The sequence below is a fragment of the Calypte anna genome, chromosome 3, assembly GCF_003957555.1.
Source record: "Calypte anna isolate BGI_N300 chromosome 3, bCalAnn1_v1.p, whole genome shotgun sequence".
Classification (NCBI taxonomy): domain Eukaryota; kingdom Metazoa; phylum Chordata; class Aves; order Apodiformes; family Trochilidae; genus Calypte; species Calypte anna.
In genome coordinates, this window is record NC_044246.1 from 93,756,571 (window position 1) to 93,771,693 (window position 15,123).

The window sequence follows — 15,123 nt, forward strand, 5'->3', positions numbered from 1 at the left end:
CTATTTCAGATCCCATTTATCTGTTCTTGTTATTCTGGCAATTAAAAGAATATATTTTGCTTGGTAGAGCAGCAGTATCCCAAGCATTCTGTATTGCTGATAGGCAGCATACAGTGGCATATTTAAATGTTGTTAGTTCTTTTTTCTGTGTTAGGCTCAGACAACTCATTAATCATTTTCAGTGATGCTTTGGTTGAATTACTTATATAGATGCGGGTTTTCCTTTGGCTTCTGTTGATAGCGTTATGGAAGATTTCTATGGGGTGTGCCTGAATTGTTGCTAACTGAAATTCAGGGAGGTGTGCTAAGACAGTTTCTGTCCTTAACATTTTCAAAGAAAACTTAATCATAGATGAATCAGTCTAGTTATGAAGTTTCAGTTAGTTCTCAAGAACTAGTCTGTAACATAGAAAAAATATACTGAGTGCAGATAGCAGATGAGGTGAGGCTCAAATAAAGCCAGGCCTGTATCAGGAACAGTGTGGCCAACAAGTCCAGGGAAGTGATTCTTGCCCTGTACTCAGTGTTGGTGAGGCCACAGCTTGAGTATTGTGTCCAGATCTGGGCCCCTCAGTTCAGGAGGGCGATTGAGGTGCTGGAGCAGGTCCAGAGAAGAGCAAGAAGGGTGTGAAGGGATCCAGCACAAGTCCTGTGAGGAAGGGCTGAGGGAGCAGGGGTGTTCAGTCTGGAGAAGAGGAGGCTCAGGGGAGACCTCATCACTCTCTACAACTCCCTGAAAGGAGGTTGGAGCCAGGGGGTGTCAGTCTCTTTTCCCAGGCAGCCCTCAGTAAGACAAGAGGGCATGGACTTAAGCTCTGCCAGGGGAGGTTTAGGTTGGATATTAGGAGAAAATTCTTGACAGAGGGGGTGATCAGGCATTGGAATGGGCTGCCCAGGGAGGTGGTGGATTCTCCATCCCTGGAGGTTTTTAAGAAGATGTGGTACTTAGTGCTATGGTCTGGGAACCATGGCAGAAGTGGGTCAAGGTTTGGAATTGATGATCTCAGAGATCTTTTCCAAACTGGCTGATTCTGTGAAAGGCTAGAAAATCTGAAATTAATTTCCCTTTGGTTTCTTTTGTTTGTGTTTGTACCAGTCACACTTCTTTTAAAGGGGAGGAGCAGGCTTCCTCCTAGCAAGTTTGTAAGGTGATGAAATACTTGTATTTCATTTTTCAGAGGAAGATGAAAAATTAAATTTGTCATAATAACAGAAACATGTTGAGTACTTAAGTTCAATATTTAGAAAAAGAATGACCACATTTTACAGAATCTGGTCATTCCTATTGCCCATACTGAAATTTAAGTAACCGAAGAATCTAAATTACATCAGAGGTTAATGAAGATTATGGGTTCTAAGATGGGTTCTAAGATTCAGATATTTCAAGATACACAATATCTAAATGGTTAGAAATGGTATGATAAAAATCTGTATTTTAACATGTCACCAACATGTTAACATAGTACTACATGGCAGTGGACTTTTAATATGTTTGGGTTCTATAGCTCTATTTCATGTCACAAGAAATTATATGGATACATATTTCTAAGTACTCTGAAATATTTTGGTAAGTTTGAATATTTTAGAGAACTTATCGCTAATACTCTTTGAAAAAATAATTTTTAAAGCAATTGATTTTCAAAAATGTTAACTATTCAGATTTGCTGAATGACAGAGGAATTCTGATGGTTTCACAGCTGAATCTTTTCTCCTCTAAACCATGAAGAAATCATGAAGGAACGCACATAGTAGCCCTTCTTACGTTCATACATAGGAGACTCCCTACATCCACTTGGCAAATCTCTCTGTAAAGAGAATATTTATATGATAATTCTGATAAAATAATTTACATAGAGTAATGTAAATGTTGGACTGATTAATTGAAAAGTACCAGTTTCCTTCCTTTTAAGGTAATTTTTAAGGATTTTCTTGACTCGTTCAAATGTCTTAGGAAGTAGATTGCTATAGAATATACCAGCATAATAATTTCACAGCAAGTTGGTTGTTAATAATGCTATGGAAATTTTGTAATGCTTATTTTAAATTGACCAACTGATCACAAGCAATCTGATTTGTTATTTTTCATTTTAGCGAGAACATGCGGTTCTAACTTACGTGGACCGAGTGGGATTATTACATCCCCAAATTATCCAGTTCAGTATGAAGACAATGCACACTGTGTGTGGGTCATTACAACAGCTGATCCTGAAAAGGTATGTTTTTTCTTTTTGTCTCAGTTCAAACAGAAGGATTTTAGATTCCTCTTAAAATTTAGACATGGTTATCCTGAGCTGCAGCAGGTAGAGGGAGTAGATGTCCTATATCTAAGAAATGTAGCAAAAAAACCCTTTCACTTACTTAGCATTTCAAAGACAAATAAAATATAGTAATAATAAGTAGAAGAATGTACACTGTATATACTTTTGTAATGTCAAACCAGGTATTTCCTCTGCAAGCTTTTGGAACACTGCATTCTTGACTTCCGTGAAGGAAATACTATTTAACTTTCTCTCACCATAATTTAATGAATATATTTAGCTACACAAAAGATAATTTGCATTCATTGCATATTGTTCAGGTGTGTATAAGTTCACTTTTCCTTAAAACAGATACAGTGCCTCAGGAAAGGTATATATTCAGGAAAACAGGCATAAGTACAAAACTGTCTTATTACAAAGTTTTACCATAGCAGGCCTTCTCTCTGAAGATAAAGTTTTTTTTAAAGTTCCAAACAGAACTCTTATTTTATGTTGTATTAGCGATTAGAAGTAAATATCTGTCAGTGAATGAACTTTGATTTTTTTATTATTTTTTTTAGAAAATATTTAATCACTTTGCATTTTTTATTATGGACAAATGCATCTACTCAAAGTCATATGCTGTAATGTATAGTCTCTTCTGAAAAATACAGTAAATGTTTAAGTGAAAATCTAAGTGTACATCAAATGAAAATAAGTGAAATTACTACTAATAGCTACTACTAATTATTACTACTAATTACTACTAAGAGCATCTTTGCATTTTTATTCAAACTGTTCCATTAATTTTTCATATCTATTTTACTTTCCTTGACTTTTCAAGAAATTTAATTAAACACAGTTCTTCATATTTACATTAAAACAAGTATAGCAACCTCCTTGCTGATTGCAAGAAAGATGAACCATAATAATACAAAATAGGTATTGCCTGTGCAGTGTACAATTAAACTGTACAGTGCATCTTTTCTATGGAGGCTCAGACTTATTTGGGAAAAACATTTAAACCTCAGTCTACTACAGTAAGACACAAGTTCTGTTAATTCTGTGCAATATATCTTTCTCAATGAATTTAGGTTTTATTAGGGCAGAACTTGATGAGATTGGTGTGGATTAATTTACTGCTCTCTTCTCTGGACTTAAAAAGGCACTCTTAAGTAGTATTCTGTGAGCAGGTTGTTAATCAGTTAGAGCAATACTCCAGAGCAATTGCATGCCCAGACAAATCAATAATTTTGTTGTGTTCAAAATGAAGAGGTGTGTGTACAAGGCTTGAAGCTTTCACTCAGAAAGAAATCCATGAAATTAACAGTATTAGATCCAGCAGAGCTCAAGGTAAAGAGCTGTGCCAACAGACATATTGGTAATCACAACACAAGAAAATCAATTGGAGGCTTAAGTCTTTGGTTTCCAAATAGAATAGGCAAGAGGAAATAAATAGTGTTTTTGTTAATCTTGTATTTATCTAGTAGTGCTGCAACAAGGGAATATGTTTTTTCTTAGCTTCATTTGTCTTAGAAACATGCATATTTGCTTCAGGACCACGATGACTATGAAAGTGAAGTCTTAAAATCAAACATGTCGAAGGCTTGCGGTATCTTCAAATTCCTTTCACATAAACACCCCATTAAATGTACCAGTGTCTATTAATACAAATCTAATTTTGGGACTTCTATCCCCTAGTAATTGACTCTAAAGTCCTATCCTTTGGATAATAAATGATGGACCATCTGACTGAAAGGAAATCTTTTCCTACTTCTTTCTAAAGACAAAATCTTGCTAACATTTTTTAAACTATGAACTTTACAAAATCTATTACAAAAACAATTTCCAGGTATTAAAATAGTGAATTAAGATTTGCTGAAAGCTTTGCAGATTTCCATTCTTTACTTCTGATGAAGAGTGACAGAGGTCTTAAAAACTGAGCTGCATATTGAAGGTTCAATTTTAAGATTAGGTTGAGGAGCCTACAGTATCACAGTATTGACTTTTATTTGTAGAGCTTATACTCTTAACTGTACCATAGAGTTTTGGGTTACAGAGATCATGATGACCAAAAAGATCAAGATCTAAGGACTAGTTTCACTAAACTTTTGTGTATTCTTTGCAATGTACTGGCTCATGCAAATCATTTACTCAATTTGTAGTATTTCATAAATCTCAAAATAGATTTAATACAGTGGGGGAAAAGGTCACTGTGAATTTGGAACTCGCTAATTTTTACACACTGTGCCATCTATTTTCCTGCAGCTCAGGAAAATACTGTAGTTCATGGTAACTGAAGGAGCACACTTAATACTTCTGGCATGATTTCTGATGGCATTTGCTTTATTTATTCATCTCAGGTTATTTCTAACATTAAATGGAGAAACACATTCAACACTTCAGTTTTTCACTTCTAAAGTAATTACCTGAAATACAGACTAACAGTTTTATATTCCTTGTTGCTTCCCTTCCCTCTGACCTTCTGCCTTCCATCCTGTTTCTCAGTGAAGGAGACTACACTACTGAGCCTTAACACATTTCTCAACCTTAACTGTGTTCAGTATCTCAAATTTGCTTTCTGAATATCACCTGGGTTTACTATGCTGAGATTTAGCTGTGCATTGTTAATTTTATTAGTCTCGGGTGGACTTCAGTTGGACTGAGTTGGAAATGGTGATTTAGGGGGAAAAAGTGGGAATTTTAGAATTTATAGAAACATACACATGAAGGCATAGAAAAACTGAAGGAGACTTAGCAGTAAGTTTGCTGTGTTATAACTTATGGTTTCACAATAAGTCCATATATCCAAAATACAGGTAGAATATATTAACTGGTAATTCAACATTCAAGACAAACAAAAGATTCAACCTCCAAAAAAAGTGAATGTATTAGAATGTGACTAAGTTTTACTTGGTGAAATGAAACCATGTATATGTGGCTAAATGGAAACCACTAAAAAAAATCCCAAATAAACCTCAAAACCTTCAAAGTTTTATAAACACTTTTTAAAGCATAAAAGCGTCATGTTTTAAAAGTTCTACTGATCCTGTTTCTTCATCTTTTAATACCAGATCAAGGACAGTTAAAGAACTTCCCCTTCCAAAAGAGGGTAATATGTTATATTTGCACTGTCATATGTTTGTACTTTACCTGCATGGATAAGAGTTAAACAAATCCATTATTTTCACTACTTTGTTGAATAGTGAAGGTGATATGCATTTGCCTTTCTCATAGATACACTATTCCAGCCTCAATGGCTATTAAATTTTTCATTATTTTAGCCTGTCTCTTGAAAATCAAATAGAGGATATTCCTCTTTGAATTTGTCTATTTTGTAGCTAATAAAGTCCCCTACTCAAAAAACAAACCCTCGAAAATATATAACACTTAAAGATGGTTTTTTGTTTTGTAATGGCCAGGGGTGGTCTTTAAAGGACCAAGCAAACGAAAGCACAAACCCCAACAACTTTAATGATTACACATTCATCACTGGCATTTAGTGTTATTCAGCCACTGCTATGTGTACTTCTCTTGCTGAAAGTTGGGTTGCAGCTTACAACTTTGAGAGGAACTGATCTGCTGTGAGTGCAGATATTCCTCTGTAATTTCCTTACTTCACTGTTACTGTCCTTTTTCTCCATTTTTGTCCTCTACTTCATTTTCTTTTTTTGCTATTTTGACATCCATCAACACACTTATTTTCACTTGGGTTTAACATTTTCTTCTTTTTTTACTTTATGTATTTTCATAAAGGAAAAGGTTCAGTTAAAAAATTAAAGTACAGAATCCTAGTGGTTTTCATGGTATAAATGGAGCTCAAAAACCAGTAAATGAATGGTCAACTGAAATTTTAACTTTTTTTTTAACCAGAAGTTTTTATTCATAGCTTCTTAATGTAACTACAATACTGTTTGGCATAAGAATGTATATGTTGGTGCAGTGACACATTTCACAAAAATTATACACATTTAATTCCTTCCTAGTGAAAGGACTTAGCACAACTTTAGCAAATAGAGAAATGGAGGGATAAAGTCATAGGTGAATACCCATTACATATACCTAAATCAGGACACTTTCTCAAGTAGTTTTAATGTATACATTATATTTCATGCACTAAACAATCCCCTATAGCACCCCATCTACCCATCTTTTGGACACCTCCAGGGGTGGTGCATCCACCAGCTCCCTGGGCAGCATGTTCCAATGTTTAACCACTCTTTCTGTGAAGAAATTTTTTTCTAATATCCAATCTGAAACTCCCCTGGCAGAGCTTGACCCCATTTCCTCTTGTCCTGTCGCTGGTCACCAGGGACAAGAGGCCAACATCTGTCTCACTACAACCTCCTTTCAGGCAGTTGTAGGGAGCAGTGAGGTTTCTCCTCAGTATCTTCTCCAAGTAGAACAGCTCCAGTTCCCTCATCCTGTTCTCATAAGGCCTGCTCTTCAGACCTCTGATCATCCTAGTTGCCCTTCTCTGCACCCTCTCCAGCACCTCAAGGTCCTTATGTTGTGTTGCCCAAAAATGCACACAGTGCTCAAGGTGCAGCCTCACTAAAGCTGACTACAGGGGACAGGATCACCTCCCTGGTCCTGCTGGTCACACTGTTCCTGATGTAGGCCAGGATGCCTGGTCACACTGCTGGCTCATGTTCAACTGGCTGTCAGTCAACACTCCCAGCTGCTGGGCAGCTCTTCCCTCACTTCTCCCGAAAGCCTGTAGTACTGCTGGGGTTGCTGTGATCAAAATACAGGACTCAATGTTTGCCTGTATTGAAACTCATGCAATCGGCCTTGGCCCATCAATGGAGCCTGTCTGGGTCACACAGCAAAGCCTCCCTGCCCTCTGCCAGATCAACACTCCCTCCCAACTTAGTGCGTCTGCAAATTTCCTGAGGGTCCATTGCATCCCCTCATGCAAATCAGTAAAGAAGTTGAACAGGAGTGGCCCCATCATCATACATATTATTACCCATGCACACTTTGAAAGTCATGTAGAAAAGAAAAAGTTTTAGCTGCACAATTTGAGAGCATATAAATATATCACAATAAACTCGTTACTAGTTTTTCATTTAGTTCAGGGTATTTCCTGACAGGAAAAACTCAAAACATGCAGTAGTTGAGAACACTTTGCCCCAGTGTGAAAAAAAGAAATTTCCTACAAATAAATCTCCACGTACTTTTCTTATTTTACTTGTTCTGCAAGTCAGTTCACAATTTCCTTGTTCAGACCTATCGGGCTTATTCAGCATTACATTGTCAAATGTAAAACTCTAAGATATCAAGGTTTGTATGTAGATATTTTTCCCTGGAGGTTAGAAGTGTCTGCAGCAGTTGTTAGTATATCATACCTGACAGTGTCCTTGGTTGTTGTCCTTGTTTATATAGCCTTACCTCCCATCTCCATTTATTTTTTTTCATAGTTTATCAGGTATTCTACATAAATTATCTATGTGCAGACCCCATGCAGCCCATTGTGGTTGATAATGAGGCTGACATAAACCCACATTTACTGCAGAAGGAGACAAGTGCTACACAATAATTTATGCATTTCCAGTTCTCCATTACTTCACAGACTATTAAGTTGGCTTTGTCTTGACACGGGTGGTCAGAGTTTCTTTGTTCATGATGCTCACTGTTCATCTCTCTTTTAATCTTTTGCTGGGAACATTTTCTACTGGAAGAATGCCAGCTGATAGTTGTTAGTAAAAAAATAGGAAATTCTAGGAAATCTACAGGCTGCATAGTAAATTGTATATATGCTTGGGAAAAAGGAATTAGCTAATAAAAACATATTAGAATGCTCTTTAAATTATTATGTTCCTTTCAGTTTTCCTCAGCATTACTATAGATTTGGTATTTGGCGTCATGATAAGTAGAAGCCTCCAGGTATTTACATAATAAATTAGTGCCAGCACTTTATTTAATTAACTCACTTCTGTGTATTACTAAATAGGAACTTCATATTACAAGTAAAGAGCCATTTGGGAGAACAGTAAATGGAGGACCAAATCATCGCATGTCTGCTGAAATGAGCAAATCTCAGTTTTCAGGAAGGTGATGTTAAAGGGGAAGAAGTAATTTTACATACTGGGATTTTTACTTACTGTGGGAAAGATGATAGCATTTTCAGTAAGTTATTATAGACTAAAAAGTTTTTGAAAGTGTCTTGTAGCAAAAGTGGCACTGGGACTACTTTGATTTCTGAGATTCAGCCTGGGAAAAGCAAGCTCCAAGTGTGTAATATGTGGCCTTTATTAACTCTTCCATAAGACCATAAGGTCAGGTTCTTTTCAAAATAGTGTGACAGCTTTAACAGACATAAATAATATGTTGAGAGATGATTTAAATATTTAATTATTGTTTTCAACTTTTATTTTCAGTGCACTGTTGGTAATTTTATCACATGGGGATCTAAGACATACACAATTTTTTTTTGACCCTTATAGTGTTATTGCAACATTGGTTTTATAATGAATAGCTATATACATCAGTTGAAAATACAATTAATTCAGTTCATCTTCAAGAAATACCCTTCCTTATTCTTGCATAAGGCACATAGATGCAATGTGCAGTAGTTAATAGGCAGTAATAGCTTTCAACAATTAAAGCAGAGATACATTATTATTCTTACTATTGTTGTTACTACTTCTGCTGTGGCTGCTACTAATACTGATTTGTTTTTTATAGAGCCCTGTGGGTGTTAGTAGGCAATAACTGTCAAATTTACACAATTATTTTTTTTCCCTCATTGCTCTGCATACATATGAATTCAGAGAACCTGTAGTTAGTTTCACAGATTAATCTAAATTAAATTTAATTCTTAATTCTAAAGGCCTGAGGAAATATTAAGTTCCTGCTTGTAAGTGAATCCTAGTGCTTCCACCTGAGGCATAAAAATGATCAGTCTTTATAATGCCTTGTAATTCCTTGCATTTACTCTCTATTGACAGTATGGTCAAAATCAGACACAATGAAACAGGCAGACAGAAAAAAGATTATTGACATTAAGATCATTATTTTCTCTAACAAAAGCATGGTATTTTGGGTGTTTTGGAAAAGTGCTAAAATCACAGTCCAAAGGTCCCTGATGAGGTCTAATGGGGAAAATTAACCACCACAAACCATTTTCTGAGTCTTTTACATATTTATATTTCCCTTGGATCACATTTTTAGATTATGCTTGCAATCACAGAATGAAAAATGTTTTTAATAAAAAGGGGAAGTGCAATTCTCTACAGAAATCCTGAGACAAAGAGAACATTCTACAACAAATGTTTTGATACTACTTCAGAGTAGTGTTTTATAACATTGGTTAGTTTGTAGTAATAGAAAGAAAACTGATATATGCTTGCACTGCAGTCTTCTAGATCATACAGAATATAGTGGAAAAATAAGAAATGTTTTATGTCATTTCATGCTGTTTTCCTCTGTGAAAGTGCTTAATTTAAATTAAAAAACTCTGAACATTAGTATCAAAATGAATAAATTACTCCTTTTGCATCTGCCAAGTGGTCACCAGATTCAAATACATTTTTCATACAAAGTAATCAGCAAAATCTCCAAAGAATTAATAAGGCTAGTAAAGCTTTTATTGAAATCATTAGATTTAATCTAACTATCTAAACTTAGCTATAACCTTTTTATGGAGGCTCAATATATCCACACGTGTAATTCAAGCAGATTTTTTTAAGCTAATAAAAATGTCTGCCTAATAGACACTGATAGTGATAAAGAGAGAATAAAATAGTTTGGAAGTGACGTTAGAGATCCACTTTTAGAATTAATAATATTAGAGTAGTCTCAAATGTTAGGGATTTTATTATTATCTAGATCTGTAATTCATGAAAAACCTTGCATTTTTCTTTTAGAAAGTGATTCATAGACAGGAATATAAAGAGAATAAATCTGCTTTCATTATCTGCAATTTGAAATGTTGAAAAAAATTATTGGATGTAAAAACAATATTTTCTGTGATACAAAACAAAAATTGAACTTCGAGTTGGCATTAAGCATGGTTTTGTCATTCTCCTCAGTCTTACTGACAGCTAATGTTTCTTAACATCATGCAACATAGAGCTGCTATGTTGTTAGCAGGGAATTGGAACAAGATGATCTTTAAGGTCCCTTCCAACACAAATGAGTATATGATTCCATATATTGTCTTTGCACTTGTTTGAAAAGCTTATCATTGCTTTCCCTTTGGATCCTAGGTCAGGATATTCTTATTTTATTCCTTTTAATAACTAGTCTATTTTTAGAGACTTTTAATAAAGAGCCTTATTTTTCAAGACTTTCTGTATTTAAACCAGAACAGACTTTCTGTATTTAAATTTGTATTTATTCTGACTTTTCTGTACTCAAACCAAACTTGTATCATATGGCAAATAAATAATGTAAAAATGTCAACATTTGCAAAGTACCTCTTGGCTAATCTGTTTATTAGATATTTTTTTTTTCTTATTTCTCTTTCCCCCTACCTCCTACCTGTGCAATGTTTAAAAAAGAAAACTATTTCCATTAGCAAGTGTAAGCATTTTTTTTGAATGCAGCCAGATGTAAAGTACAGTTTGGTTATGATGTTGTTAGCTATAAAGTTTAAATTATCAAAACACGATTAGTTTTTGTTTTAATTCTAACTGAAGATAGATTGTGCCCTTTTTGGTTGCAGTCATAACAGAGGTCAGATAAGATGTGCTCCAATGCTATGCAATGTTATCTAATAACTGATTACTTAATGACTGATTATTCCTTAAAAAAACCCACCTAACTTTGACTGTTAGTGGTATTTGTTATCCTAAACCATGTGATTATTTTTAATATTCTGTAAGATGTAATGTCTGACTATTTACATATATTTGGCTGTTCATATCTCTTAAAATTCTCTTTACAGCTTCCCAAAATTCTTTTCTTCATGACAGCTTTCTTGAGAAAAGCTATATTTTTAAAACGCAGGGCTGATTGCATTTAGTGCAAACATGATTTAGTTTTCATGTCACACTGCATAAAGGCTACATTCTTTAGTTGTAACTAAACCAGGATTCATAACATCTTAGCTTTCTTTCTAGTTTTCAGTCTACAGAACTAAAGTGCTTCTAACAAAAAGAGCACCTGACTAAAAAGTTAGGCCAGGATCAGCAGATACCTGTGTACTTGACAGATTACCATGTCTGAGTTGCTGCCAGTAAGAATGACAGTCACCTGGAACACAGACATATCTCAAAGTCATGGTGACTCTGATAGAGGGCAGGCTATTGACAGCAGAAGGATGCAAAGCAAGGAATTCTAGAGAAAGTTTTCTTTGCTGTTGCTGTGACTGTCAGTTTTCATGTGAGAATCACAGAGTCATGGAATGATTTGAGTTGAAGGGGGCCTTAAAGATCATCTAGTTCCAACCTTCCTGTTTGGGCAGGAACCCATTCCACACTGGTTTTGTGACTAAATGAAACACAGGCTGTAAAGGCCAAGACCAATTTACTACTTCTTACTTCAGAACAGGAACGAACTTTAACTCTGTTTTGAATATGTATGTAGTGGGGTTTTGCTATAAAAATGTTACCAAGATACTACTTGTATTGATATGTGTTGTAAGCTCCTGCCATGGAAATGCAAGTACTCATCACTGTTACTCATGATACCATGGAAATGAAAGTAAAGGTTGAGCAATACGTACCGGAAAAATACAGTATTGTTACATGTATCAGAGAAATACAGTATGGTTTTATCTGCTGAAGATGAATATACTGTTATTTTTAGGACTCCTGGTTGCGAAATGGTAGCTCAGAAGTCTTGTTCACAGACAGAGGAAGCACACAATATATATATCTAAATATCTATCTATATATATGTGTTTTTGTGTGTGTGTGAAGCCAAAAATTAATTCTTCTTATAATGGAAGTCTTAGTAGTTTAATTCAACAAACTTTTTTAATCTACATTTAATTATTACCAAAAAAAAAAAGAAAGAATGATGGTGCAATTATAGTACTTTAATACTAATGTATCAATAATAACAATAATAACAATAACTATAAAGGAATTAAAATTGTAACATAGTTTCTGTATCACCATCCCACAGCTCCTCTGAATCTTAGACTCAGTAGCTTTCAAATACTGGAGAGGTTAATACCAGAAGTCATCTGCTTCTGCAATCTTTGACTAGCATGAATATGATGATGATGTGGTTGCTTTCTTCTTGCTTCCCTAGGACCCAATTTGGATCACTTCTGTATGTTTGCTAACACACTTCTACACACTTTTATCTTTCTTTATTGATCTACAGCTACAGATCTGTATTGCATCCAAATGTACTTTACACAGTGTGCTCTATGTATATTAGGTACTGGCTTTGTTACCCCTAAAGCCAATTTTGTCTGCTTTCAGGGGTACATTTCTTGACCTACAGTGGGTGGTTTAGAGCTTCTAACAGGGCACTGTTACCTGCATATTCAAGAAGATTGCCGTATAGTTTTGAGACTAATGACCAGAGATTATCTTCACTGCTTCTGGGATTGTTTTTTACTAATATAGGTCAAGAATAACTACTCAAATGCTTACAGATTCACAGATGTAAAATGAAGGTAGATGTAAGAATCAAGTCTGCAGTCCTTAGAGTGTCATATTTACCACTTTCTCCTAACACAGATACATTTCATGACACAGAATGTTACAAGGTGAAAATAAATATGTTAATTATCACTGAGATATGGGGGACATTTTCAAAATAAATATGGGGTTTGAGAAAGTACATTCAGATGTGTGTAATTAAATTTTAAAGGATAGGCAGACCTTTATTACCAAAAAGACTGATTATGTAATTAGCTTTTGTGTTGTGCTTGTTATTTTTTGAAATTTAAACTATGAGAAGCATTGCTGAAAAAGGCTTATAAATATGCTGTCGTAACTGTTATTCCTATGGCTTTTAGGAGAAATTATATTGTTTGCTCACCCTAGCTCATAAGACTACTAATATGTAGTATCTAGTTAAATTCAAATAACTCCACAAGCAATTTGTTAATAGTAATTTTAATATTTCAATTTATAGTGTTAAGACAATTACCCTGTATGGTTGTGGTGGGTCAGCCTTGGCTGCCTGCTAGGTACCCATGAAGCTGCTCTCTTAACTCGCCCTACTCACCAAGACACTGGGAGAAAATAAGATGAAAAGGTTTGTGATTCAAAATAAGGACAGGAAGATTGCTCACAGAAGAAATAGATTCAACATAGAAAAGATTTATTGCCAATTAAAAATAGAGCAGGATAATAAATAATGATAAAACCTTTATCTCAGGCCTGAGTCTTCTACATCTCCAAAGAAAAATTGAGATCTCCAAAGATATAAGCAGAGGTGAAATTATTTTTTCTGACTTGGAAGGAAAGGTAGTAATGAATGCATGCTTTTTTGCTTTCTTTTCCATTGTTCTGTTTAAAAAGTAATTAAAACAGAATATAGTGTTTCTTTAAAGTGTTAAATTTCTGTATTTGTTTCCTACTGCTATTCTGACAGTTGGAGCAGCAGCAGGTTCAAAATTGAAAGTCATATACTTGGCATTTTACTTTGGCAGAAAATGAGAAGTAGAAGAACGTGCTTCTATATCAGAGAATTGTCTTTAAAATTCTCCATAAGTTATGCATTTCACCCTCTTAGTATGACTGTATGAATTATTGTCTTATCTTGAAATTCTTTTTTTGTTTTAATCTTGAGTTTCTCTTTCAGATTTAAATCAAGCTGACTGATAATTCATTAAAAATACAGCTCATATAAATTTATGAAAACATTCATTGTTCATTGGTATTTGACTTAAATTATTTCTTGGTGCTTTGTATTATTTGTGTATTTAGAAATGGCAGCTTAATTGCATATATAAAACAAAACAGAGAAGGAGAATGTCTTGAAGTGGTAAACTGGAACTTGATGTCTAAAAACTGTTGCTGAAGATTGAACTCTAACTTGGCAACAAGCTTCTTGTCTAAATGAATAACAGATTGTGGCAGCTCTGATAATTCTGAAGTCATTACCCTGTTGGTTTTTTTGTGTATCTCCCTCTACACAGCAAACAAAACTGTTTTTAATAATATGCTCATTGCCTTACTGTGAATGTATTTAAATCAGTTAAATACACAGTTAACTATAGAAATATATAATCAACAGCTACTAGTAAAAATGGCACTTCATAGTAATAAGAATTTTATTATTTTGTTTTTTATCTTATTTTTTGCAGCCAGTTTTGTAATTTTTTTTAATTGTAACTTCCAGCCACTCTATGTCCATTCTTAATATATATGCATATAATTAGAATGTTCTTCCTTATAGGACTATACTGGTATGAGTGATTAATTTCCTGAGAATTGGATATGGCAAGTACATTCGCTGCAGAGAATACAGAAAAGCTATGCTATCAGAAGTGATCCAAAGAACTGAAAGCAATTAGGAAGCAGACAATCTCTGATTACTTACCTGAAAAATTTGGGGGGCATAGGGCAGGCAGCTGGTGATACTCATTATGAAGTCAACTCTTGGATTTTAAACTTATGCCTTTTTTATTCTTATATTATACTGGTAATATTTTTGTCTTTTTAAAAGCAGCATCTCCCCCTTTATTCACATTATTATTATTATTATTATTCAGGTCATTATTCATTAATCTCTAATTTCTTCTAGGTGAGGTTATTAGGTTCTTTTTCAAGTTATTAAGGGATGAAAGGAAAATAAGTTCTTGATAATGAGGAACATAAATCATAATGTCAATATTGAAAAATGCTGTTTAAGTAACTGCAATTGTTGATTAAAGATAGTATCAAAAGCCCTGAATGTTTCTTCAAAATAAGAAACAGAATAATCCAAGTGTTTAAGTAAATTTTCTGTTACTCAACAAAAAAATGAAGGA

At 34.4% G+C, this 15,123-nt stretch overlaps 1 protein-coding gene across 1 annotated transcript in view; it reads left to right on the top strand.

The window, feature by feature from the left end:
• Nucleotides 1-15,123, top strand: part of CSMD1 (CUB and Sushi multiple domains 1) — a 945,929-nt gene that overhangs the window by 687,828 nt on the left and 242,978 nt on the right. Inside the window, exon 10 of the mRNA XM_030448332.1 lies at nt 2,092-2,213. Coding sequence (XP_030304192.1) covers nt 2,092-2,213 — 122 coding nt within the window. The remainder of the gene's footprint in view (nt 1-2,091; nt 2,214-15,123) is intronic.